A 23,916-nucleotide genomic window follows, 5' to 3' on the forward strand; every position below is an offset into this window, starting at 1 on the left:
TCCGATTTTCCTGTAGAGATCTCTAGTCTTTCCCATTTTATTGTTTCCCTCTATTTCTTTGTATTCTTTACTTAAGTCTTTCTTATCTCTCCTTGCTATTCTCTGGAACTCTGCATTCAGATGGGTATATCTTTCTTTCTCTATCTCCTTTGCCTTTTGCTTCTCTTCTTTCCTCAGCTATTTGTAAGGCCTCCTCATACAACCATTTTGCCGTCTTGCATTTCTTTTTCTTGGGGATGGTTTTGGTCACCATATCCTATACAATGTTACAAAACTCCATCCATAGTTCTTCAGACACTCTACCAGATCTAATCCCTTGAATCTATTTGTCACTTCTCCTGCATAATAATAAGGGATTTGATTTAGATCATACATCACTGACCTGGCTTCCCTGGTGGCTCAGAGATTAAAGCGTCCGCCTGCAATGTGGGAGACCTGGGTTCGATCCCTGGGTTGGGAAGATCCCCTGGAGAAGGAAATGGCAACCCACTCCAGTATTCTTGCCTGGAGAATCCCATGGACAGCGGAGCCTGGTGGGCTACAGTCCACAGGGTCGCAGAGTCGGACACGACTGAACGGCTTCACTCACTCACTCACTGACCTAGTGGCTTTCCCTACTTTGTTCAATTTAAGCTTAAATTTTGCAGTAAGGAGCTGATGATCTGAGCCACAGTCAGCTCCAGATCTTGTTTTTGCTGACTGTATCAAGCTTCTCCATCTTTGGCTGCAAAGAATACAATCGATTTGATTTCAGTATTTACCATCTGGTGATGTCCATGTGTAGAGTCGTCTCTTGTATTGTTGGAAAAAAAGTGTTTGCTATGAGCAGTGCATTCTCTTGCCAAAACTCTGTTAGTCTTTGCCCTGCTTCATTTTGTACTCCAAGGCCAAACTTGCCTGTTACTCCAGGTATCTCTTAACTTACTGTTTTGCATTCTAGTCCCCTATGATGAAGAGGACATTTTTTTTTTTTTTTTTTTGGTGTTAGTTCTAGATCTTGTAGGTCTTCATAGAACCATTCAACTTCAGCTTCTTTAGCATTAGTGCCTGGGGCATAGACTTGGATTACTGTGAGGTTGAATGGTTTGCCTTGGAAATGAACGGAGATTGTTCTGTCGTTTTTAAGACTGCACCCAGTTTCATCCACCTCATTAGAACTGATTCAAATGTATTCTTTTTAATGGCCGAGTAATACTCCATTGTGTATATGTACCACAGCTTTCTTATCCAGAATACATTTGAATCAGTTCTAATGAGGTGGATGAAACTGGAGCCTATTATACAGAGTGAAGTAAGCCAGAAGGAAAAACACCAATACAGTATACTAACGCATATATATGGAATTTAGAAAGATGGTAATGACAACCCTGTATGCGAGACAGCAAAAGAGACACAGATGTATAGAACAGTCTTTTGGACTCTGTGGGAGAGGGAGGGGGGGGATGATTTAGGAGAATGGCATTAAAACATGTATAATTTCATATAAGAAATGAATCACCAGTCCAGGTTCTATGCAGGATACAGGAAGCTTGGGGCTGGTGCACTGGGATGACCCAGAGGGATGGTATGGGGAGGAAGGTGGGAGGGGGGTTCAGGATGGGGAACACGTGTATACCCGTGGTGGATGCATGTTGATGTATGGCAAAACCAATACAATATTGTAAAGTAAAAAAAAAAAAAAAAAAAAGACTGCACCCAAGTACTGCATTCTGGACTCTTTTGTTGACTATGAGAGCTACTCCATTTCTTCTAAAGGATTCTTGCCCACAGTAGTAGATATAATGGTCATCTGAATTAAACTCACCCATTCTCATCCATTTTAGTTAGTTCACTGATTCCTAAGATGTCAGTGTTCACTCTTGCATCTCCTGCTTGACCACATGCAATTTACCTTGATTCATGGACCTAACATTTTGGGTTCCTATGCAATATTGTTGTTTATAGCAATGGACTTTACTTTCACCACCACACGCATCCACAATTGAGTGACATTTCCACTTTAGGCCAGCCTCTTGATTTTTATGGAACTATTTCTCCACTCTTCCCCAGTAGCATATTGGACACCTACCCACCTGGGGGGGCTCACCTTCCAGTGTCGTATCTTTTTGCCTTTTCATTGTGTTCATGCGGTTCTCACGACAAGAATACTGAAGTGGTTTGCCATTCCTTTTTCCAGTGGACCACATTTTTTCAGGCCCTGACTAGCAGGGATATGCCCTTCAGTCACTCCATGTAGCTGGAGGACATGTCCAGCACCCTGGTTGACCCACTGCTGGTCCTCACTGAGCATGTAAACCTTTGCCAGGGGCCAGGGCAAAGGTCCTACTGGAGTTTCCAGGAAGGGGGTCCAAGGAAGGCTGGAGCCAAGGTTGGAGGATGCCCAGGAGCATAGAGCTCCCCAGCCTCACTGCTGCTGCTAGGTGCCCTGGGGCTGATCTGCCACCTGCATGGCCCGCCGCCAGCTGATCTCTGGCCCCTGCCTTTCCTCTCTGGCTCCTTGTCGTTATTGTCCAAGCCTGTCAAGACCAGCCTAACTGAGTGGGGCACTTAGTGCTTCCTGACTTCACACCCCACCGTGCTAGGAACTCAGGGGCTCCAGTCACTACCCTGCTCTGCCTCCATGGGAATCTCTGCAAACCCACTGCCCATGACACTACCACCTCTTTAGGGCACCACTGCCTCTTCAATCTACTGCTGCCATGTTATCCAGCTGCCATCTGGAACCAACTGGGCTCAGCATAATCTCAGCCATATATTCCCAATGCCTGGCCTCCCAAGGGTTCCCACCCCTTATCCAGGGAGAGTACAAGATAAGACCCAAATATTTTGTAGTGCTGGGAAGTAAAAAGTGCTCAGAGAATGATGAAGATATGGGAGAAGAATATAGAAACCATCTTAAATAAATGTCCACTGACCAAATCTGGGACAAATTTAAGCATCAAAATAAATAATAATAGTAATGGATTTACAACTCATTGACTGAAATGAGAATCCATACTGATATAATAAACACTAATGTAACTGAATATAAGGAGAAGAGAAAACTGCACTTCACTACAGAACACCAACTAACAAATGTAGATGGAATAACGGAAGTAGAATGCCTCTTGGCAATTATTACAGTAGAATTGATTCGTACAGTATTCATCAATGGATGTTACACCACGTGGGTGGAAGTTTGATGGGGGATAGTATATCAGAGTAGTTGCAGAGTATTTCCCCAGAAAACACTCAGTGAAGTGTTGAAAATGGTGAGTTTGGGAATTCCCTGGCATCCCAGTGGTTAGGATTTGGCACTTTCACTGCTGGAGCCCAAGTTTAATCCCTGGTCAGGGACCTAAGATCCTGAAAGCCACACGGCATGGCCAAATTTAAAATAAATTTAAAATAAATAATGAAAAAAAAAAAAAAAGAAAATGGTGACTTTACAGTGGAAAAAACTGACAGACACCACCTTGAACAGGTGATTAAGGTTAGCATCATCAGTGGAATAAGCTGATGTCCTGTACTTCCTGATGTGATACACTGAGAAGAACACAGTGAAATATTTTTTTGAGTAGCACTCCTGCCAAAAACTTAAGTCTTGACTTGAGGAAACACCAGGTGGTCCAGGTTGAGGGACATACTACAGAATCAAAGGCTTTCACTGTTTAAAACTGTCAAGGTCACGAAAGATAAGGAAGGAGTGAGGAAATGGTCTAGCAGATTAAAGCAGATCAAAGACATATGACAAGGAATTGTAATGTAGGACTGTGGATTTGAATTCCAACCTAGAAAGGAAAAGGAGACATTGGGCAGTAGGTGAAATTTGAATGGGATCCATGGATAGGATGGTAGTATTGTATCAGTGTTAATTTCCTGATTGGGAGGGTTGCAAAACGGTTATAGAATCATGTACTTATATTTGAGGAAAATACACAATGAAATATTTAGAGGTGAAATGGCATCATGTCTGCAACTTGCTCTCAGAATGATCAGAAGAGGAGTAATGATAATGGAGAGGAAGGGGAAGAAATGGTAAATGTTAATGATAGTAGAATCTGATTTAAGAAGCTAAGCGAGTTCTTGTAGTCTTCTTGCAACTTTTCTGTAACTTTTGAAATCATGTCCCCCAAAAATATCTAAAAAATTAAAGCTAAGAACTTTTTTCAGAAGGACAAAGTTCTTCATTTCAGCCTACAAACCTGCTCAAATCTCTCCAACACTAAACAAAGCAAAACTAAAAACAAAACAAAATAATGAAGCCCATAGCTGCTTACTGTCACCACTTCCTCCCTGCTGGGCATCAGGATGTTGAGGAAACACCACTGGGCCTAGTGTCAGGAAGTCTCTGTTTGATGCTGGTTCTGCCGCTCCTTAACTATGTGACTCTGGCCACATCATTTAACCCTTCTAAGCCTCAGTTTCCTCATGAGGGAACAATAGCATCTCCCTGATAGAGCTGCCATGGGCTCAAGGAAGGCAAGGAATATGAAAGCAGGTTATAAACTCTAATATGTTTGACAAATACTAACTACACTTTAACTCCTGGTGATACAGGACTATTGTCTTCACGTGTTGCTACAATGCATCCTCTTCTTGGAGCTCAACCTAGGCTCTGCAAAACTGTACAGAGCTCATCATAGTCTTTGTCTGCTGACAATCTCTGTTCTTGGGTGCCTTTATTGCCCCTTTGACCTCTTCTCAGCCCTGCCTTCCCCCTCTGCCAGTCTGTTCAAGACTGATGCCCACTTGGGTTTGTTCCTGGTCCTTTCCTCTTCATCTGCTCATTCTGGAAGGTCTCATCTATTCCCATCTCTTAGCATTTCCAGTGCTGATGACACCCCAGCTCACACCTTCTGTGAAGAGAAGAAGACTTCTCTTCTCAGTATTCCATCTCCATGTGGGCATTCTCACATGCCCTTTATTTTATTTGTATTAATTTTTGTTAAGAGTATGGTTGCTTTACAATGTTGTGTTAGTTTCTGCTGTGCAGCAAAGTCAATCAGCTCTACCTATACACATATCCATTTTTTTTTTTAGGTTTCCTTCCCACTGAGGTCACCACAGAGCACTGAGTATAATTCCCTGTGCTATACAGTAGGTTTTCATTAGTTATCTATTTTCTACATAGTAGTGTATATATGTCAATCCCAATCTCCCAATTCATCCTCCTTCTCCGCTTGGTAACTGTAAGTTTGTTCTCTACATCCATGACTATTTCTGCTTTGCAAGTAGTTCATCTGTACCATTTTTCTAGATTCCACATATAAGAAATATTATACAATATTTGTTTTTCTTTTTGAATTGACTCTCCAGGTCCATCCACATCTATGCAAGTGGCAGTGTTTTGTTCCTTTTTATATCTTGAATAATATTCCATTGAATATATGTACCACATCTTCCTTCTCCATTCCTCTGTTGACGGATATTTAGTTTGCTTCCAAGTCCTGGCTATTGTAAATAGTGCTGCAATGAACATCAGGGAGCATGCATCCATTAGAATTCTGGTTTTCTCTGGACATATGCCTAGGAGTGGAGTTGCTGAGTCATATACAGTAGCTCTATTTTAGGTTTTTAAGTAATTTCCAGACTGTTCTCCATAGTGGTTGTACCAGTTTACATTCCTACCAACAGTGTAGGAGGGTTCCCTTTTCTCCACACCCTCTCCAGCAATTATTGTTTGTAGATTTTTTGATGATGGTCATTCTGATGGGTGTGAGGTGATACCTCATTATAGTTTTGACTTTTCACATGCACTTTAAGTTCACCTTAGGTGACACTAAATGGTTTTCTTTTTACTTCTCTTCTTATGTTCTCTTCTGTATTAAAAATATTATTTCTCTCTAATACTTGGGCTAGAAATGTAGAAGTCACTTATTATTGTGGTTGTATGCTTATTGAATATCTACTATGTCAAGATACTATCCTACATATTTTGCATTCTCGATTTGCTTTATTCCTTGAAAGAGCCCTTCTGACGTAGGAAATAGATGGGCTTCAGGCTAGATATTTACAACTGGCCTCCTGTTTGCATTTCACGGGGCACAAATAAGTGGGCTTCGGGTTGGATACTTAAAACTGTTAGCGTTTTCTGAGATAAGAGATAGATGGGCTCCAGTTAAGCATTTACAATCAACCTCCTGTTTGGTCTCCGAAATGGAAGTAACAACAGAAACAGGATAAATAGCCAGTGTTTGTCTCTTGTAAACATCTTAAGGTAATAGTCATGGCAATAATCAAGGTAATAGTCATGCAAGGACAAAGAGGGGCAAAATCCTGTTTGAGTCAAGGATTAAGGGATCTCTGCTCCCCCCATTTTGGGGACAAGGAAGACACCACACATAGGCAGAAAGGCTCCTTGTGGGTCAAAAGTCAAGGTATAACTCCAGGCCATAATGAGCCTTGCTCCTCTCAGAAGCCTTCACTTTGAGAGCCATCTTGGCTGAGGGGTGCGTGAGCACCCAGGAAAGGGTCCCAGGGTAGCTCAGGTGTGGAAAAAGAAACCAGATAATTGGCCAAAAGAAGACAAAGGCCCAGCAGAACTGACCTATATAAATGACTTAACCTCTTTACTGCGCTCCTCCTCCTCTCTAGGGAGGATGTCCACACCCTTTCTCTCTGTTTTGCTTCTAGCTCATCTAAACACATTGTTTCTCTGTTTTCTCTCCCACTTGTTGTTGTACTATGTCTCTAATAATAAACTTTGTACCTGCATTTACAGTTTCTGCCTCTGTGATAAATGCATTTTTTCAGTGGGGGCAAAGATCCAGGGAAAAATAGCTTTTAGCTTCTGGCCCTTGCTGGTCCAGTGGCTAGGATTCCCGGTTCTCATCCAAGCTACCCAAGTTCAGTTCCTGGGCAGGAAATTAAGAATGTACTTCATGCCACCACTCACTGCTACCTCACTATCACTACGAACTAGATCCTGCTGCTGCTGCTAAGTCACTTCAGTCGTGCCCAACTCTGTGCGACCCCATAGACGGCAGCCCACCAGGCTCCCCCGTCCCTGGGATTCTCCAGGCAAGAACACTGGAGTGGGTTGCCATTTCCTTCTCCAGTGCATGAAAGTGAAAAGTGAAAGTGAAGTCGCTCAGTTGTGTCTGACTCTTCGAGACCCCATGGACTGCAGCCCATCAGGCTCCTCTGTCCATGGGATTTTCCAAGCAAGAGTACTGGAGTGGGGTGTCGTTGCCTTCTCCGAACTAGATCCTACTTCATTCCATTTTACAAAGCTGCAATACGAGGTTCAGAGAACTTAAATAACTGTGAACCCAAGGTTACATAGCCAATAAACTGGAATTTGATAATAGGCTTGTCTGACTCCAAAGTTCATTCTCAATCACTATACTATATTGATTTCTTCCTGAATTCTCATATACAATTGTTTATCAGTTCCTTTAAATTTCATTAATGAAATATTTCTTGAGTCAGTTCTTCCCTTACTTTGTTCACTATTGCTACTCTGTTCAGACATGTATCCCATGTATATATCTATACACTACATGTATAGTGCTTTTTATGTGATATATATTGGCTGTAAGAAAATTCATTACACAAAATACTAAGGAATATTTTAAAAGAAAAAAAAAAGTAAGAAAACTCACTACAGATCTAGATAGTGAAAGTTCCCCAACTCTAAGTTTCAAAGATAATCACCATTAACCATTTAGTATACATTCCTTAGTTTTTTCTAGGAATGTAGTAGCATATTATGCCTTTTAAAAATGGAATAACAGGTGCTTCATTAGGGCAGTAGGTAGCGCCTCAGTCTCATAAAATGGAATCACCTCATCTTGAAATTTGCTTTTCTTATTCCGTATGTCAGCACATATAGATCTACCTTGTTCCTTTTTTTAAAATTAGTAAAACACACGTTTTATGCGTGCGCGCACTTGCGTGCTCAGTCCTGTCCGATTCTTTGTGACTTCATGGACTCCAGCCCATCAGGCTCCTCTGTCGGTGGAATTTTCCAGGCAAGAATACTGGAGTGGGTTGCCATTTCCTCCTCCAGGGGATCGTCCCAACCCAGGGATGGAACCCAAGTCTCCTGCGTCTCCTGCACTGGCTGGTGAATTCTTTACCACTGAGACATGGGTTATCTTACACACGTTTTATACAAAGTTCAATAGGCACAAAAGGGTATATTAGGAAGAATAAGTCTCCCTTCACCCTTGTTCTCCCAAGCATCCATTGGACTGCTGTCACCAGTTTCTTGGGTAACTTTCTGGGGCCCCATTTCTTTTAATAGCACCACAGCTTCCCACTGCTGCTGCTGCTGCTGCTAAGTCGCTTCCGTCGTGTCCAACTCTGTGCGACCCCATAGATGGCAGCCCACCAGGCTCCCCCGTCCCTGGGATTCTCCAGGCAAGAACAATGGAGTGGGTTGCCATTTCCTTCTCCAATGCATGAAAGTGAAAAAATAAAGTGAAGTCGCTCAGTCGTGTCCGACTCCTAGCGACCCCATGGACTGCAGCCCACCAGGCCCCTCCGTCCATGGGATTTTCCAGGCAAGAGTACTGGAGTGGGGTGCCATTGACAGCTTCCCACTATGGTGTATCAAATCCCTGTACCAATTTTGGTTTTTCTTTAGATTGTTTCCAATACTATTACCCACTAGGATCTAAATCCCACGTCTATCTTATCAATTACCGATCAACTCTTAGCTTGTACCATAATTCATCTATCCACTTCTCTACTGATAAAGAATTGAGGCTTAAATACCATCTGCCCACCTTGTAGGGCACTTGTGCTGTTAAGCCCTCCTTCATTTTGCTGGCAAATTGTTTCGTGCTCCTCCACCAAACTGTAAGCTCCTCAAAGGCAGAGAGGAGTATTCATATTTATCTTTGTATTATCATTGCCTAGCCCCGAATTTGGTCCGGAACATACAGATACGTTCATCACCCTTGCGTCTAATAATAATTCAATCTCTGGCGCTGAGCTCTGATCTCGATTGTGGGGCTGCGGGGCGAGCGGAAAACCCTCCCGGCCTCAAAGAGTCCGGAACTATTGTTGGAAGGACCCTTGTTTCTCCTGGAGCATTTTAGTCGCAAAGCGTGCCCCGCACAAGCATGGTTCCTACGCCCCGGAAGTACCCGTTTATTTGCTGGGATAAGTTCTTCCGCGGGGCGGAAAAGGTATGTCTGAATGTGTTTCGACTATTTACAGCCCCCTTTCCTCGCAGGGCCCCATGAGTAAGCTGTGGCGGCGCGGGAGCACCTCTGGGGCTATGGAGGCCCCTGAGCCTGGTAAGCGTGGATCCATAAGGCAAGTCTGGCCTTCGCATAAAAGCAGTCTCTTTCGTGCTCCTTCGAGCTTCCCCCGGGTACTTCGCCACAGGTGGGAAGCAAAAAGGTGGGGCTGTTTTGGTAATACCGGAATACCGCGGGAACAATAGGACCCTTCGGGGTACTGGGCTTTTCTTGCCCCTCCCATACATCTTTGACAGGCTCTCCTTCTGCAGGGGAAGCCCTGGAGTTGAGTCTAGCGGGTGCCCACGGCCACGGAGTGCACAAGAAAAAGCACAAGAAACACAAGAAGAAACACAAGAAAAAACACTACCAGGAAGAGGAGGCTGGGCCAACGCAGCAGTCTCCTGCCAAGCCCCAGCTCAAACTCAAAATCAAGTTGGGCGGGCAGGTCTTGGGCACCAAGAGGTGAGGCCAAGAGAGCCAAGGTTTTACTTGGGGGACTTTAGAAGCAGGCAGAGACAGAAGGTAGGAGAAACTGGCTGCAGTTTTCAGAAGACAGAGAATGGATGCTGTGACTTCAGGGCCCAGGTTAATGTAGCAAGAACCCAAGAGGGCGTAGGGAAGACTAGATGTACTGAGCAGGAGGAGACGATTGCTCACCTTACAGAGTGGTTGCTTCTCTGCAGTGTTCCTACCTTCACTGTGATCCCTGAAGGTCCTCGCTCACCCTCTCCCCTTATGGTTGTGGACAATGAAGAGGAACCTGTGGAAGGAGTCCCCCTTGAGCAGTACCGTGCCTGGCTGGGTGAGAAGGATCTAGAGGTGGGGAAACTGGGTTTCTCATTATACCTGGTTAAGGGAAGAGGGTTCATTCTGAGGAAGGTGAAAATTTTGTGTGTCCCAGTATTAACTTGGCCAAATTAAGGTTCCCAATCTGAACAATTCTACTTTTAGCTCTCCAACTTTACTTTTCAGATGAAGACAGTAATCTGTCCCCCTCCCCACTGCGGGACCTGTCTGGGGGGTTAGGAGGCCAGGAGGAAGAGGAAGAACAGAGGTGGCTGGATGCCTTGGAGAAGGGGGAGCTGGATGACAATGGAGATCTCAAAAAGGAGATCAATGAACGGCTGCTCACCGCTCGGCAGGTGAGTAGGTTCATTCTTTATTCGTTTGCCAAATTGATACTGAGAGCTTTCCACGTCTGGAGAACTTTGCAAGGCAGCAGGGATATCAGCAGTGGAGAAAAGACAGACAAGGTTTCTGTTCTCATGGAGCTAGTATTCTTGTGTAGTAAATAATTTTGAAAAACTGGAATGTTTATAACAAAAATAGGGTGATGAAATAGAAAGCAGAAAACAAACAACATTAGATAGGGTAGTTTGGAAAGACCTCTCTAAAAATATAATGTTTCCAATACCAGAGAAGCTTTCCAGGCAGAGAGACCAGCAGGGGCAAAGACCCTGAGAGTGGAACATGCCTAATCATGGCCAAGGAGAAGAATAAATGTGACTGTGACAACAAGGTGGTATGCAGAGAAGTGATATGTTTGGTTTATATTTCAGTAGATTACTTTGGTTTCTTAGTGGTGGTAAACGATAGAAGCAAGACCAGTTAAGAAGCTATTGAAGTAGTCAGGTAAGAGATGGTGGTGGCTTGAACCAAGGTGAAATGAGTTGGAGAAACCAGATGGATTCTGGATATATTTAGGAAACAGACACTTGTTGGGGAAGGAAGGAATCAAGGATAACCCTGAGTTTTTGACTTGAGCAATTATCCAGTTGATGCTATCCATTGGGATTCAAAGACTGAAAACAACAAAAAAGCCTCCAGAGAACTAGGACCGAGTTTTGGGACTCAGGGCAGGAAGGTAACGTTACTAAAGCATTTGTCCTTGAGGATCAAGGATCTAAAGCTGAAAGTCTGGAGACCTGAGAGGAGGCAGTATGAAAGGCTCCTAGAGACTGTGCCCATTTGACTCTTTTCTCAAGGCCTGCTCTTCAAGACCCTGCTTTCCGTGTCCCCATTTCCCCCCTCCGTCGTTCCGGCAGAACTCCCTTCTCGATTTGCTGACATCTCCATATCTCCCTAGCGAGCTCTGCTGCAGAAGGCTCGAAGTCAGCCTTCCCCGATGCTGTCACTACCTGTGGCTGGGGGCTGCCCGGCCCCCGCTCTCACCGAAGAAATGCTGCTGAAGCGTGAGGAGCGGGCACGGAAGAGGCGGCTGCAGGCAGCTCGGCGGGCCGAGGAGCACAAGAACCAGACTATCGAGCGCCTCACCAAGACTGCAGCGCCCAGTGGGCGGGGAGGCCGAGGGGCCTCCCGGGGCGAACGGCGGGGAGGGCGGGCGGTGGCCCCAGCCCCCATGGTGCGCTACAGCAGCGGGGCACAGGGTTCCACCCTCTCCTTCCCGCCTGGCATCCCTGCCCCCGCGCCTGTGTCTCAGCGGCCATCCCCATCTGGCCCGCCTCCTCGATGCTCTGTCCCCGGCTGTCCCCATCCGCGCCGCTATGCCTGCTCGCGCACGGGCCAGGCACTCTGCAGCCTTCAGTGCTATCGCATCAATTTGCAGATGCGGCTAGGTGGGCCTGAGGGCCCCGGATCCCCACTTCTGGCTACTTAAGCCCCCCACCCCCACCCCCCACAATCTGGACTCTGTGCCTTCTCCTCTGCCCCTTGTTTTCAGTGTCCTCCCCACCTTATTAAATTTCATCCAGTGCCTTGACTTGTACAGAATTGGGGGAATGGAGTACGGGTAGGCCAATTCCCCAAACACACAGCTTGCCCTCTTCCCCCACGCCCGCTGCTTGCATTGGTGCCGGGAATCGTTCACCAGGCCCCAGAATGGTAGCCGGTCAGCGCCCACCCAGACTCCAGCAGACTCCTTGGACTCCGCGGCTCCTAATGGGATTACCTGGCGTGGTCAAGTGTTTGGCGTCATCCAGAAAATAGGGCTCAAGCCAGTCAGCGGGAACTTTGCTGTCCCAGGCGGCCGTTCATTGGTTGATAACGCAAACCCTGTTCTGTTTTCCATATTGGCTGTTGTCGCTGTCAGTCACAGCCATGGGTCGAACCTTCCCCACTCTTTGTCTGTCAAGCTCCTGTTGTCTGGGAGAGTGGCGGAGGTGCTGCTGTAGATTGGTTGCAGGGAGAAGCCTGTGATCTTTCCTATTGGCCCATCTGTCCGAGAGTGATGCGGATTGGTGGGACGGAACAACCTGGGTGCTAGTTGGCAGAGCTCTCGCTGGATGGAAGGTCCGGTCGCAGAGTGATGGTGGCGGCAGCGAAGATGGGCCGGGCAGGGACCATGGCGGTGGAGTTAGAGGTGGCAGGGGCGGGGCAGCTGGCGGTAGAGGAGACTGTGGTCTTCAGGGAGCTGTAGGTGGAGGAATGGCTCGGGCTACCGGCGGGAACGGCAGCGAGGAGGCCTGGGGGGCACTTCGGGTGCGGCAACAGCAGGTATCCCAACAGCTCCAAAAGCCTATCACGACAGCCATTTATTTCTCCTTCCCCGTTCCTTGCCTCCGCCTTTTGGCGGGTGGCGGAGGAACTCTCAGAGCCAAAGGTACTGTGAAATTCCTAGATACGGCCCTTCTACTCTGTGTAAACTTTGTAATGTAAGTGCTGTTGACTTTTGCCTGCAGCTTCGTAGATCCCATCCCTTAGCTGCAGTGGAAGCTTGCAGTGGCTCTCCAGTGACCAGAGGCATAGTGAGGCCCCAGGGAGGTTCCTTCTGTCTTGCAACAGTTATTTGTGATGTTTTTCTATGTGCCTATTGTCATAACAGAGTCTGGCAGCGTCTTCTCTTGAGGGAGCAATTTGGAGAAGAGATGGAACCCAGAATCACGCCCTGGATGCCATCCTTTATCATCCACAGCAATCCCATCTGGTTGGGAACCCTGCTCTGGGTCTCTTATTGTTCCTCCTCTACCCTAGGAAGCCTGAGACCCAGGGGTGGAAAGATCCAGCTTAGGAGTGGGGATTGGCAGACCACAGGAAATGACAATGAAAACAGCTTAGGAAATTACCTAAACCCCTTACCCATCGTCTGAGACTTTGAGATAGCCCAGTCTTCGGACTTCTGCCAAAACACTCCTTTAACATTAAACACCCTAGGGAGCCAGGCTTGAATATGAGAGGTCTCCTATATGCAGAGCTGCAATCTGCCTCTTTGTATGCCCACACCTTGCCTCTTAGTCTCTAGACTGATTCTTGCTATTCCAAATCCTCTTCCATGTTGGCAGCCCTTCAGATATTTGAACACTCCTTTCAACATCACTTTTTCCTCTCCCCATAGATTTCTGAGCTAAACTTGGCTCACAGGATGGGATTGTGTATGTGTATGCAGGGGGTGGGGGTGGACAGTGCCTTGGGCTGGAATCTCCCTTTGTTTTAAGTGCTTCCTTGCTCCCAGCTTCGAGAGCTGTGCCCAGGAGTGAACAACCAGCCCTACCTCTGTGAGAGTGGTCACTGCTGTGGGGAGACTGGCTGCTGCACGTACTACTATGAGCTCTGGTGTGAGTCTTCAAGGGGGCTCTTCTTTTGTTCTTCTGCCCACCCGCCTTTGGACTTCAGCCTTCAAGGACCCTTCTCTGCACAGGAGGTATCTAAGTCTCTTCCTCCTCGCCTCCTGCAGGGTTCTGGCTGCTCTGGACTGTCCTCATTCTCTTTAGCTGCTGTTGCGCCTTCCGCCATCGACGAGCTAAACTCCGGCTGCAGCAGCAGCAGCGGCAGCGTGAGATCAACTTGTTGGCCTACCATGGGGCATGCCATGGGGCTGGCCCTGTCCCTGCTGGCTCACTGCTTGACCTTCGTGAGTGACTTGAGGCTCTGGCCTCTCAGTGGTCCCTCCCAAACCAGGACCCTGGTTCATTCCACACTCCCTTTTCAGAGATTTCAAAGCACACTTTTCCCTCATAGGAAAGACGCCACCACCCCACCCCTGGTTGCCTTCTATCAACCATACCATTCTTTCCTGCAGGCCTCCTCAGCGCCTTCAAACCCCCAGCCTATGAGGATGTGGTTCACCGCCCAGGCACACCACCGCCTCCTTACACTGCAGCCACTGGCTGCCCCTCGACTGCTTCCAGCCAGTGCACCTGCTGCTCCTCCGCTTCCAGCTGTCCTGCCCGCCACGAGGGAACAAACGTGGAAGACGTTTCCTCCCACCAGAGTGCCCCTCCTCATCAGGAGGGTGAGCTTGGGGCAGGAGTGAGCCCTGCCCCCACACCCCCCTCCTGCCGCTATCGCCGCCTGACTGGTGACTCAGGTATTGAGCTCTGCCCTTGTCCTGACTCCATCGAGGGTGAGCCAGTCAAGGAGGCTAGGGTTAGTGCCACCTCACAAGAGGTGGAGGACCAGTCCCCTTGTGCACGGCCCCTAAATCCTGCACCCCAAGTCTCTCCTGTGGGGCTGGCTTCCAGTGAAGGGGACATCCCATGAGCAATTTTGGGAGGCGGGGGGTGGGTTACTTGCCCACCAGAAACAGCCCGGCTCCCACCTCCCTGGGTTCTTGGCTTCTCCCTGCCCTCCTAGAATCTGAAAAGGCTGGAGTCCTGAGAAGGGCAGTGTTTGGGGGACTGTGCAAGCTCTGTCCCCCAAGACATACACAGGAGCCTTTGATCTCATTAAAGAGATGCGAACCAGCTGCTTGTGGATTTGGGTGGACTAGTGCTCGACTGACTGCATTGCACTTGACTTGACTAGGTTTGGAAGGGACAGTCAGTGGCCACTTTTTCCACCTTCTCTGAAGGAGAGCAGGCAGCCCTAAGGCCTGGACTGAGTTAAGACCTCTTGGTGAGGGAAAGCTGGTAAAAGCAATAGAGTCTGGCATGGTTTTCCCATTTATTTAGAAAAATAAGACTCTGAACTCACATTCACCCCAGGGCTATGTGGGATGTCACTTAGGAGACACCTGAGATGAGTTGAGGAGGGTTTGAAGCACTGGTATCTAATAGCTAGGGGCAGAAGTGAGAGACCTGTCCCTCTAGTCCAGAGTGGAATAAGGGGGCTGGCTTCCCCTCCCACGCTCCCCTTCAGTAGTCTTCAGCCATGGCCAGTAGGACAAGGCTGGTCCAGCCCTGGAAAGGGCGGCAGCCCATGCCTCGCCCATCCTGGTCACTGTACTGCTCCCACAGGAAGCCTGTGGCCTGGTACTGCCGTCTCACATTGCCCACCAGATTGGCACGGAGCTCTCCGTGGAGCCTGGCAGCACGAGCCTGGTGGGGACCCTCCAGGTGCCCATAGTAGTGCAGAGCCCCCAGTGCCAGGTAGTTCACATTGAGCCACACAGCACCTCGCCAGTAGGGAGGATCATGCTCTGAATTGCGCTGGCTGTAAAAGGGGCTGGATGCTGCAAGAGAGCGCAAACCAAAGGGGCTCCAGAGTTGACGCCGATCAGCTAGAACATCCAGCATGGGTCCAAGGCGAGGTGAATTGGGGTCCAGCAGCCGCAGCAGAAAGGGGAAAAGACTGACGTAGCCCAAGGCATCCACATACTGTAAGTGAGGGTGGGGCCGGCCCACCACCCGCATCAGCCCCTGAGGGGGCCGAGGCTTCAGCTGCACTGCTTTTGTATGGTTCCCAAAGTCTGCAAAGACTCCTAGCTCTGGGGCCCAATGCAGCTCATCCAGGCTCTCCTCTGCTCCCAGGGAGGCAGCCAGTGGGCCCAGCTCTGCAGCTGCCTCAGCCTCTCCCAACTGCTCTGCTAGCCGCATCAGCACACGGGAACCTAGGGCCACCCAGCACCGCAGATCCAGGTGCCGCTCACTGGCTGAGGGGTGTGAAGCCCGGGGATAGTCATCCAGCCCCGAAGGCAGCGTCTTGGGGTTTAGTAGGGTTGGCAAGGCTGGGTCCCGGCCGCGCCAGCGGTAAGATAGTGGCACTGGCCCGGCCTGGCTGTGATGAAGCCAGGAGAACCAGGCACGCAGGCGAGGGAAGGCCCTGCGGAGGAAGGCCAAGTCGGCAGGGTCACCACCATCTAGCATGTGGGCTACGGGCAAAAGCAGGGTTGGGGGGTTGGCATGGGCTGTCCTTTGCACCAGGAACTCTGAGGGCACCCGGGCTCTGGCCTCATCCCCCAGCACCTGCTCCCGCCCAATCCAGCCATTGGCATTAAGCAGCCCCAGCCAGTGGCCTATGGCTTCCCGGGTGAGCCGGGGATCCCACCGTTGGATCACCAGCTGGTGAAAGCCCTCATCCCAAAGGAAGCCTCTTGGGAAGAATGACCGAGAGGGCACTGCTGTGAAAAGAGCGACAGATGGAAAGAGGACTGGGTCCACCTTCTGCTCAGACCCCTCAACCTCCATGTCTGGCAACACCAGACCCTGTCCATAGAAGTAGCCAATCCCACCAAGAAGGCCACTGAGGGCACCCTGACCCAAAGCCTGCTCCTCAGGACTCAGGCCCTTCTCCTTTAGCCGGAAAGTCTTCTCAAAGCGCTCTCTAAAGGCTTCAGCATGGCTTTCAAGGGCGTGGGTCAGCAGGCTGCCTGCCAGCTGCTCTAGGGCTTGGCTGCCTCCTGTCCGGGCGCTGCCTGATTCAAACACCAGCTCCACAGAAAAGGGGACTTTCAGTGTCACCTGTTGTATCAAAAATTGCCCTTGTCCCTGTCCTTGCCCACTTGGGCCTCTGTCGTCCCACTTCAGAGATCCTGGCAAGCCGAGGTAGCGTTCAGGGGAAGCCCCTGGGGGCCGATGCTGAAACCAGTTATTTAGGCGACTCTTCACCATCTCTGTCAGCAAGGGAAGTCCTGGATTGGAGGACCAGAAGACATTGTAGCTTGAAAGGAAGAAGATAAACAGGAAATATTATGCAGGAGGAAGCGGTGAGGATTATAAAAAACGAGGTTGATGAGGAGTCAGGATGGGAGGGTCTTGGCAATGCAGGGGACACAGAGCCTAGCGAGAAGGGAGATGCCTGGTGAAAAGAGGGTAGGGTTGAGGAGATGGAAATCAGACTAAGTCAGCATCCATACCACCCCTCCCACCGTCCCACACTCTCTTCCCCCAGTTACCTGCCATACTTGGGGGTGGTATCTCCTGGACTGGTTGGTGCCAGAAGTGTAAAGCGGAAGTCACCAAGTTCACTGGTGTGCCCACTGATGAACTTCAACTGCCCCTTAGCCCCAACCTCTGGCACAAGGACTTCTTTGCCATCTGTTACCACATAGAAGAACAGGGACACCAAAGGGAGGGCAGAAGTACCTGAGGCCTGGGTGACCAATGAGGAGAGAAAAACAGCATTAGGTTAGCAGGCATTCCCCCGAGAATCAGCCTTAGGGAAAGGGACAGCAGGTGAAAACAACACACATCTAGCAGTGTCAAGGGTCACTGAGAGGAAGCACCAGTGGGATGGGATAAAGAGCTATGCTCAGCTCTGGGAAATAATAGTACTTTTGTGCCATGTACTGTGCGAAGAACTCTACATATTACTGGTATTTCCTTTAATCCTTAACAATTCTGTGAATTAGGTGCTATTTTTATTTACAGTTTACAGACGAGAAAACCAAGGCTCAGAAGATAGTAAAAAGAGATGGTCATACAGGCAAGTGTTTAAGGCAAGCAGCAAACTCAGAGCCCCTTCTGTTTACCCCCACTTTATCCTGCATTTGCAGGCAGCAAAGAAAGGGTGGAGGAAGTCTGGACTGGGGGAGGGGTGTCCTGAGGGCCCTGACCTGAGGCTCTACAGTCACTCTCCAGCTCCAGTCCCCTCCGTGCTGACCCCCAGGCCTCTTGACGAACTCAGTGGTGAGCCTTAAGGCCCCATCCTGGATGTGTTGCCGCCCGAAGGAGACACCGTCGTGGAACTCCCAGCCATAGGGACCCACGCCGTCCCCCTGCTCACACGTGTGCCTGAGCTTAGGGGTCCCTGGGGTGGTGCCTTGCTGCGCCCACATCAGTCCTGGGGGTAGAATGGCCACGTAAGTCAAAGAGAGAGCTCTTGTCCCTCTGGGTCGCCGATTACTTCAGGGTCATCCCTCTTCCTAACTCTCCTGATCCACTCCTCACCACCCTTAATCTGGCGCGAAGCTGGGGCACCCAGATTAAATGCCCGCCTGCCTGCCCGCCCCGGGTCCAGGTTACCGGTGAGGAGAGGCTGCGGGCTTCGGGTCTTCATGCCGAAGTAGACGTGAGGGCGGTAGGTGCCCCAGAAGAGGTCCGGAGCCACTGTAGGGCTGGAAGAGTCGGGAGGCAGCGCCGGCGGCGCGGAGTGCAGCATGACAGCCCGCCGCGAACGGTACCACGCCAGAAGCCAGCGGCCAGACAGGCCCAGGGCCAGAGACAGGACCACTAAGGCCAGAGCCGCGCCCCCAGCCGCGCCCCGGGCCCTGCCGCCCCGGCCATCCCGCCGTACGGGGCCTCCCCGAGCCGCCCTCTCTGCCGTCCGCGGTCCGTCCGCCGGCGCTCCGCGGCGCCGCCGGTCACCCCGAGCCATCCTTGCATAGAAATCTTCGTCGCGGGGACCCGGGAAGGTGGCAACAGAACCCGGTCCTGCTTTGCCTCCTAGCCTTGCGCGGCGCCGGGGGCGACCACCGATGTGTCAGCCGCACCTGCCTGCCGGTGCCTACAGCTCGGCTTCCGCCTCCTCCCGGAAGTCCCGCCCCGCCACGTCAGGTTAAGCTCCACGACCGGGAAAGGTTGTCGCCCTTGTGGCATAACGTTCATCTCGGGGGTGGGCCTTCTCACAGAGTTCACAGGCCAGTAGGAGAAACTAGTCTCACATTTGTCTTTTTTTCCCTTTTATGTATAAGAGCCTGAGACGCCATCCTGTTTTACTTTTAACCTCTCCCAACAGCGCCCCAATCTGGTGGCTGAAAACCGTGGCCTAGAAAGTTCAGTAAGCTGGCCTTGGCCACAGAGCTAAGTGGCTAGCTTGGAACCTAGGTGTATCTGAATCAGACTGCACCATATTGTCCACATACCTATGCCTTCCTAGTGAAATGGAGTGGATACAAGAGCATCTTTTCCAGCAGTGTCTTTAAGCCTCCCTCTGACTTTAGCTGTGGCATCTCCAGTCTAAGGTTCCTAATTTAGATGAAGCCTAAAAGGACCATAATGGTGCTGTGCATACTTTTTTTTAGCCTTTTCTACAACCCAGGAAGCAAAGGTGCTTAGAGGAAAGATTGCTTATGTCCAGGTCAGGGAAGGCTGTAGCAGAGGTGGCATCTGCACCTGATGTTGACATAGAGTCAAGGTTACATTTTTTAAAAAAAAGATTTATTTTTGGTTATAGTGGGTCTTGCTTGCTGCACACGGGTTTTCTCTAGTTGTGGTGAGTAGGGGCTACTCTTGATTGTGATGTATGGGTTCTCACTGCTCTGGCTTCTCTCATTGTGCAGCTGGGGCTCTAAAGTGCAGGCTCAGTAGTTGTGGCGCAAGGGCTTAGCTGGCTGGGGCATGTGAGATCTCCCCAGACCAAGGATTGAATCCGAGTCCCTTGCATTTCAAGGTGGATCCTTAACCACTGGACCATGAGGGAAGCCCTACTCTTTTTTTTTGTAAGAGGGCTTTAGAAAAAAAAAAAAATTATTTGGTTGTACCAGGTCCTAGTTGCAGCATGCAAACTCTAAGTCGCTGCATGTAGTATCTAGTTCTTTGACCAGGGATCGAACCCAGGCCCCCTGCCTCAAGAGCAGGGAGTCAACCACTGGACCACTAAGTAAGTCCCAACGTTACATTTGATGATGGTTCAGAAATGCAACTTAGATTCATAGTTCTCACCAACAGCTCAGCATACAAGGTGTTTTCATAAAGTACAAATTTCTATCATCCTCTAAAAAAACCCTGACTTCCCTGGTGGCTCAGACAGTAAAGTGTCTGCCTACAGTGCAGGAGACCCGGGTTCAAGCCGTGGGTCAGGAAGATCTGGAGAAGGGAATGGCAACTCACTCCAGTATTCTTGCCCCCTACCCCCAAAAAAGCGGCTCAAAAGAAATATTTTAGAGAAGGAAAAGGCAACCCACTCCAGTACTCTTGCCTAGAAAATTCCATGGATGGAGGAGCCTAGTGGGCTACAATCCATGGGGTCACAAAGAGTCGGACAGACTGAGAGACTTCATGATCAAAAAAACCCGAATCCACATTTATGTTATTCTAGCTATTATCACACCTCCCATCCAAATTTTAATTATATAAAACTCACACTTTATGTTGCATGCTCACATATTTTACTATAATCTGACTTCTGGCCCTACCCTCCAATGGTAGACTTTTTACTCATTTAACAATCACCTTCTGACCAAAGCAAATGGTCAGTCCTTTCTTGCTACCATTGCACTTGGTCCACTTCTATATTTTAGCACTTAGTACACACCTGAATTTCACCATTCATCCTTGCATCTCAGTAATAATAATCAGTTCAAGTCACAAGGTTAATGCTAAATATGTGTAAATTCAACACGTTTATTGCACACTGCTTATCAGGCACTAAGCAAAATGTTGGGGACACAGAGAAAACAGTCCCAACCTCAAGTTCACAATCTAGAAGCACAGGGCCAGCGTTCAATCCATGTTTACAGCAATGTTTGGACCATCTGTATTTTACAGATCAGAGTGGTTAATCTAGTCAAAGATAAGAGGTTAACCATGGGGTGGAGAACTCAAATCTAGGTAGGTAGTATCATCACTATATAGAGGCCTGTGGCATAAGGCCTCTTACATGCTTATGTTATGCTCACTCAATATTCGAGAAAGTTTACAGACATCTATTTACTTATTTGTATGTGGGGATCTTAGTTCCCAGACCAGGGATTGAACCAGTGCCCTCTGTAGTGGAAGCATAGCGTCTTAATCACTGGACTATTAGGGAAGTCCCAGATATCAATTCACTTAATCCTCTCAACAGTCCTATGAAGTGAAGTCGCTCAGTCATGTCTGACTCTTTGCGACCCCATGAACTGTAGCCTGCCAGGCTCCTCCCTCCATGGAATTCTCCAGGTAAGAGTACTGGAGTGGGTTGCCATTTCCTTCTCCAGGGGGATCTTCCTGACCCAGGGATGGAACCTGGGTCTCCCAGATCCCAGGCAGACGCTTTAACCTCTGAGCCACCAGGGAAGCCCCAACATACCTTCTATGAGGTAGGTACTATTATCCCCATTTTACAAATGAGGAAATAGGCACTGAGACTAAGTAATGTGTCCAAAGTTACATAGCTACTTAAGGGAAAAGCTTAGGATTTCAATCCCAGGCATTCTGGTTTTTACTACACTTGATTGTCTCCTGATAGTTTTTCTTTAAAGGGAGAGGGGAGAAAACCAGTCCTTTGAAAATATCACTGTTTTAAGCGGAGAAGTACTATAGTAATGTGGTAGGAGAATATATTTGGCAAAGTACATAGCAGCCAGTGTCCAGAGATTCTTGAATGCCTGGCTGAACATTCTTAAGTTTTTCTCTAAACCAGTGGCTATCAAGCATTTTTTCTTACAACCTATGGTAAGAAATAATTCTATACTGCAACCAAGTACATGCAAATAAAAACACATCCACACACTTTATATAACTATATTCATGATTATAGGCTTAAAACTTAGGTTTCTTAAAGAATACTTCCCAGTCCATGTGCCATGCACTCTGATACTTTTTATTCTATTTTACTGTTTTTTTTTTAAAGGCTGATTTAATCCCCCTAAATTAACTTCATGATCCACAGCGTAACCTAGTATGAAAACACTTTAGGCACTGTTCTCTGAAACAAGTAGTGAAAGTTAGTCACTCAGTCGTGTCTGACTCTTTGTAACCCCATGGACTGACTGTATGTAGCCCACCAGGCTCTTCTGTCCATGGAATTCTCCAGGCAAGAATACTGGAGTGGGTTGCCATTTCCTTTTCCAGAAACAAGTAGTAGTAAGACATAAAACCAATGCTTTGGAAAGATAAAATTAAGGAATGAAAATGGTTAGAAAAAAAGGAGACCAGGTGAGAGAATACAGCAATAATACAAGAGCAGGAATGGGAATGGAGAGAACATTTCAAGAGATTTTAAGACAAAATACTCTGAACTTACTGACTGGATATGCAGGGAAAGGGAGAGGGCAGAACCAGATATAAAGCTGTGGTTTTCAGCTCAAGAGGCTGAGCAGATGAAGTGCCTTTTAAAGGAATAAGGAAGTCAGAAGAGGCAAGTACAGTTGACTCTACAACAATGGGGGTGGGGAAAGGAGTTAGGGGCTCCACTCCTTCAGCGTTGATAAGGCGGGGATAACTTTACAGTCACCATCCATGATTCCACAACTGCAGATTCAAACAACCACAGATCATGTAGTATTTATTTTAAAAATAGGCACATACGAGTACCCCTGCAGTTCAAACCTGCCGTTGTTCAAGGATCATTATAGACAGTATGCAAGATTATCAGTTTTATTTTGGACAAAGTGTTGCTGGAATTTGGCGAAAATTGGTAGTAGGTACCCTGACTATATAGCACAGAATTTAAGATTAGAGCCCAACAGAAATATAGGATTTAACCCAAGAGGATACTTCAAGTCATGACAGAAGACAAGATGCCCCAAAAATAAAAGAAAGGAGAGTAGTACACCTTTATAGTTAAGACAAGGGACCCGAGAGGAAGAGAAGTTCCACAAGGAGTTAATTAAGAGTGGCAAATGCGACTGAAATGAAAAGATGAGGACTGAGAAAACAGCATTTCTAATAGAGTAAGAGGTACCTTGAGTAGTGGAAGGAGAAGCCAAATTCAAAAGGGTTAAGCAGTGAGTGATGGTAAGAAACTGAAATAAATTCAAATTTGTCCGCACCCCTCGTCGTTCCTCGTCCCAGAAACACTGGTTAGGTTTGTAGTCACAGGCCTCTCTTCTTTTTTTTGGCGTTCTGTGGCCCTCCAGATAGTGATATAAGTAATTAAGTTCTTCTTAAATAAGTGTCCTTAGCAGTCTTGGGTTAAAATCTGTTGACTGGTCTCTTTTGTGCTGTCAGCGCCCAGTACTGGCGCTAGGCTTGTCCCCGCTCGCCGCCGCGCCCCTGGCCTGGATGTGGGAGGCGAAAGCACTGAGCATTTCCTGGGCGGTCAGGTGAGCGCCGCGCATAATCAAGCGATGCCCATCTCCTGGAGGGGGAAAAACGAGTCAGGCACCAGGACTGCGGGGCCAGGGCCGAGGGCGCGCGACTCCCGCCCGACTCCCAACGAAACCCACCGAACAGCACGTCCACGCAAGGCTCGGAGCCGTCGTGCCTCACGTCCGCAATCACTGAGCAGTTGAGGTTCGTGGAGCGAACTTTCTCGCTGCTCACCGCCTGGAGGAAGGTCCTACGGTGAGAAAACGGCGTGAGCGCCGGGCAAAAGGGACTAGATCCCCAGCGGGAGGGAGGCGTGTCCCTTCGCCCCGCACCACTGCCCCTCATACCTCGTCGATTCCACGTTCTTCTCGAAGGGGCAGAACTGAACCCGAACCTGCTTGACCGAGCGGAGCCCGAGCCGAGCCAAGGCCGCCGCCATGGTGACATCCGCCCCGGAAGGACTCTTGGCTGGCGGAAGTGTCTCTGGTGCGAGAGTCTGTGAGCCGCGGCGCACTTCCGCAGTCACGGACCTCCGCTCGGTCCGGATTCTCCGCCGGTGTTAGCTGTGCTGGTGCCCAAGCCGCCGCCCTGGGCTCCCCAACCAAGAGGCGGAACGCCAGGAAGGAGAGAGACGGTTTCGGCACAGGGTATGGAGGGCCCAAAGTACGCTCTCAATAAACACTACGTGACATCAACAGCCCTCTTGTACCACGGTGAAGACAGTGAATAAAGCGAAA

At 48.7% G+C, this 23,916-nt stretch overlaps 4 protein-coding genes across 11 annotated transcripts; 2 read left to right on the top strand and 2 right to left on the bottom strand.

The window, feature by feature from the left end:
* Nucleotides 1-9,005: 9,005 nt before the first annotated feature.
* On the top strand, nt 9,006-11,890 carry INO80B (INO80 complex subunit B). Of its 4 annotated transcripts, none has more exons than XM_086327703.1 (5): nt 9,006-9,119; nt 9,446-9,638; nt 9,860-9,978; nt 10,149-10,318; nt 11,263-11,890. In XM_086327703.1, the coding sequence occupies exons 3-5, from the start codon at nt 9,912-9,914 to the stop codon at nt 11,791-11,793; spliced, it is 768 nt and encodes a 255-aa protein (XP_086183829.1). In that variant the 5' UTR covers nt 9,006-9,119; nt 9,446-9,638; nt 9,860-9,911; the 3' UTR covers nt 11,794-11,890. The 4 variants fall into 4 exon arrangements, with proteins under 4 accessions (XP_086183829.1, XP_086183827.1, XP_086183828.1 ...); XM_086327701.1 differs by having other exon boundaries at nt 9,046-9,230; XM_086327702.1 differs by lacking the exon at nt 9,006-9,119 and adding an exon at nt 9,122-9,249.
* Nucleotides 11,891-12,416: 526 nt separating this feature from the next.
* On the top strand, nt 12,417-14,815 carry WBP1 (WW domain binding protein 1). Of its 4 annotated transcripts, XM_086327709.1 has the most exons (5): nt 12,417-12,629; nt 12,958-13,059; nt 13,585-13,687; nt 13,807-13,983; nt 14,152-14,815. In XM_086327709.1, exons 1-5 carry the CDS (start codon nt 12,561-12,563, stop codon nt 14,610-14,612), a joined length of 912 nt encoding a protein of 303 aa, XP_086183835.1. In that variant the 5' UTR covers nt 12,417-12,560; the 3' UTR covers nt 14,613-14,815. The 4 variants fall into 4 exon arrangements, with proteins under 4 accessions (XP_086183835.1, XP_086183837.1, XP_086183836.1 ...); XM_086327711.1 differs by lacking the exon at nt 13,807-13,983 and having other exon boundaries at nt 13,585-13,773; XM_086327710.1 differs by lacking the exon at nt 12,958-13,059.
* A 185-nt stretch (nt 14,816-15,000) lies between these two features.
* On the bottom strand, nt 15,001-18,760 carry MOGS (mannosyl-oligosaccharide glucosidase). Of its 2 annotated transcripts, XM_086327689.1 has the most exons (4): nt 18,254-18,760; nt 17,845-18,071; nt 17,185-17,381; nt 15,001-16,949 (listed from the first exon to the last, which is right to left on the bottom strand). In XM_086327689.1, exons 1-4 carry the CDS (start codon nt 18,603-18,605, stop codon nt 15,206-15,208), a joined length of 2,520 nt encoding a protein of 839 aa, XP_086183815.1. In that variant the 5' UTR covers nt 18,606-18,760; the 3' UTR covers nt 15,001-15,205. The 2 variants fall into 2 exon arrangements, with proteins under 2 accessions (XP_086183815.1, XP_086183816.1); XM_086327690.1 differs by lacking the exon at nt 17,845-18,071.
* A 3,749-nt stretch (nt 18,761-22,509) lies between these two features.
* MRPL53 (mitochondrial ribosomal protein L53) lies at nt 22,510-23,638 on the bottom strand. Its single transcript, XM_086327713.1, has 3 exons — nt 23,527-23,638; nt 23,317-23,429; nt 22,510-23,228 (listed from the first exon to the last, which is right to left on the bottom strand). Exons 1-3 carry the CDS (start codon nt 23,616-23,618, stop codon nt 23,095-23,097), a joined length of 339 nt encoding a protein of 112 aa, XP_086183839.1. The 5' UTR covers nt 23,619-23,638; the 3' UTR covers nt 22,510-23,094.
* Nucleotides 23,639-23,916: the final 278 nt, after the last annotated feature.

The sequence above is a fragment of the Bos grunniens genome, chromosome 11 (genome assembly GCF_055505025.1).
Source record: "Bos grunniens cultivar Pamir isolate PY7600 chromosome 11, Bosgru_T2T1.0, whole genome shotgun sequence".
NCBI classification, from domain to species: Eukaryota; Metazoa; Chordata; class Mammalia; order Artiodactyla; family Bovidae; genus Bos; species Bos grunniens.

What these genes read in the sequence shown, in the direction of transcription:
- INO80B (XM_086327701.1), top strand. Translation starts at nt 9,122, where the DNA reads ATGTCTGAATGTGTTTCGACTATTTACAGCCCCCTTTCCTCGCAGGGC. An exon ending in TATGGAGGCCCCTGAGCCTG is followed by an intron (nt 9,231 to 9,445) that starts GTAAGCGTGGAT and finishes CTCCTTCTGCAG; the next exon opens with GGGAAGCCCTGGAGTTGAGT. An exon ending in GGCTGCTCACCGCTCGGCAG is followed by an intron (nt 10,319 to 11,262) that starts GTGAGTAGGTTC and finishes ATATCTCCCTAG; the next exon opens with CGAGCTCTGCTGCAGAAGGC.
- WBP1 (XM_086327709.1), top strand. Translation starts at nt 12,561, where the DNA reads ATGGCTCGGGCTACCGGCGGGAACGGCAGCGAGGAGGCCTGGGGGGCA. An exon ending in GTACTACTATGAGCTCTGGT is followed by an intron (nt 13,688 to 13,806) that starts GTGAGTCTTCAA and finishes CGCCTCCTGCAG; the next exon opens with GGTTCTGGCTGCTCTGGACT. An exon ending in TGGCTCACTGCTTGACCTTC is followed by an intron (nt 13,984 to 14,151) that starts GTGAGTGACTTG and finishes TCTTTCCTGCAG; the next exon opens with GCCTCCTCAGCGCCTTCAAA.
- MOGS (XM_086327689.1), bottom strand. Translation starts at nt 18,605, where the DNA reads ATGGCTCGGGGTGACCGGCGGCGCCGCGGAGCGCCGGCGGACGGACCG. An exon ending in GAGTGACTGTAGAGCCTCAG is followed by an intron (nt 17,382 to 17,844) that starts GTCAGGGCCCTC and finishes TTGGTCACCCAG; the next exon opens with GCCTCAGGTACTTCTGCCCT. An exon ending in ACCACCCCCAAGTATGGCAG is followed by an intron (nt 16,950 to 17,184) that starts GTAACTGGGGGA and finishes CTTCCTTTCAAG; the next exon opens with CTACAATGTCTTCTGGTCCT.
- MRPL53 (XM_086327713.1), bottom strand. Translation starts at nt 23,618, where the DNA reads ATGGCGGCGGCCTTGGCTCGGCTCGGGCTCCGCTCGGTCAAGCAGGTT. An exon ending in AAGAACGTGGAATCGACGAG is followed by an intron (nt 23,430 to 23,526) that starts GTATGAGGGGCA and finishes TTCTCACCGTAG; the next exon opens with GACCTTCCTCCAGGCGGTGA. An exon ending in TTGCGTGGACGTGCTGTTCG is followed by an intron (nt 23,229 to 23,316) that starts GTGGGTTTCGTT and finishes TTCCCCCTCCAG; the next exon opens with GAGATGGGCATCGCTTGATT.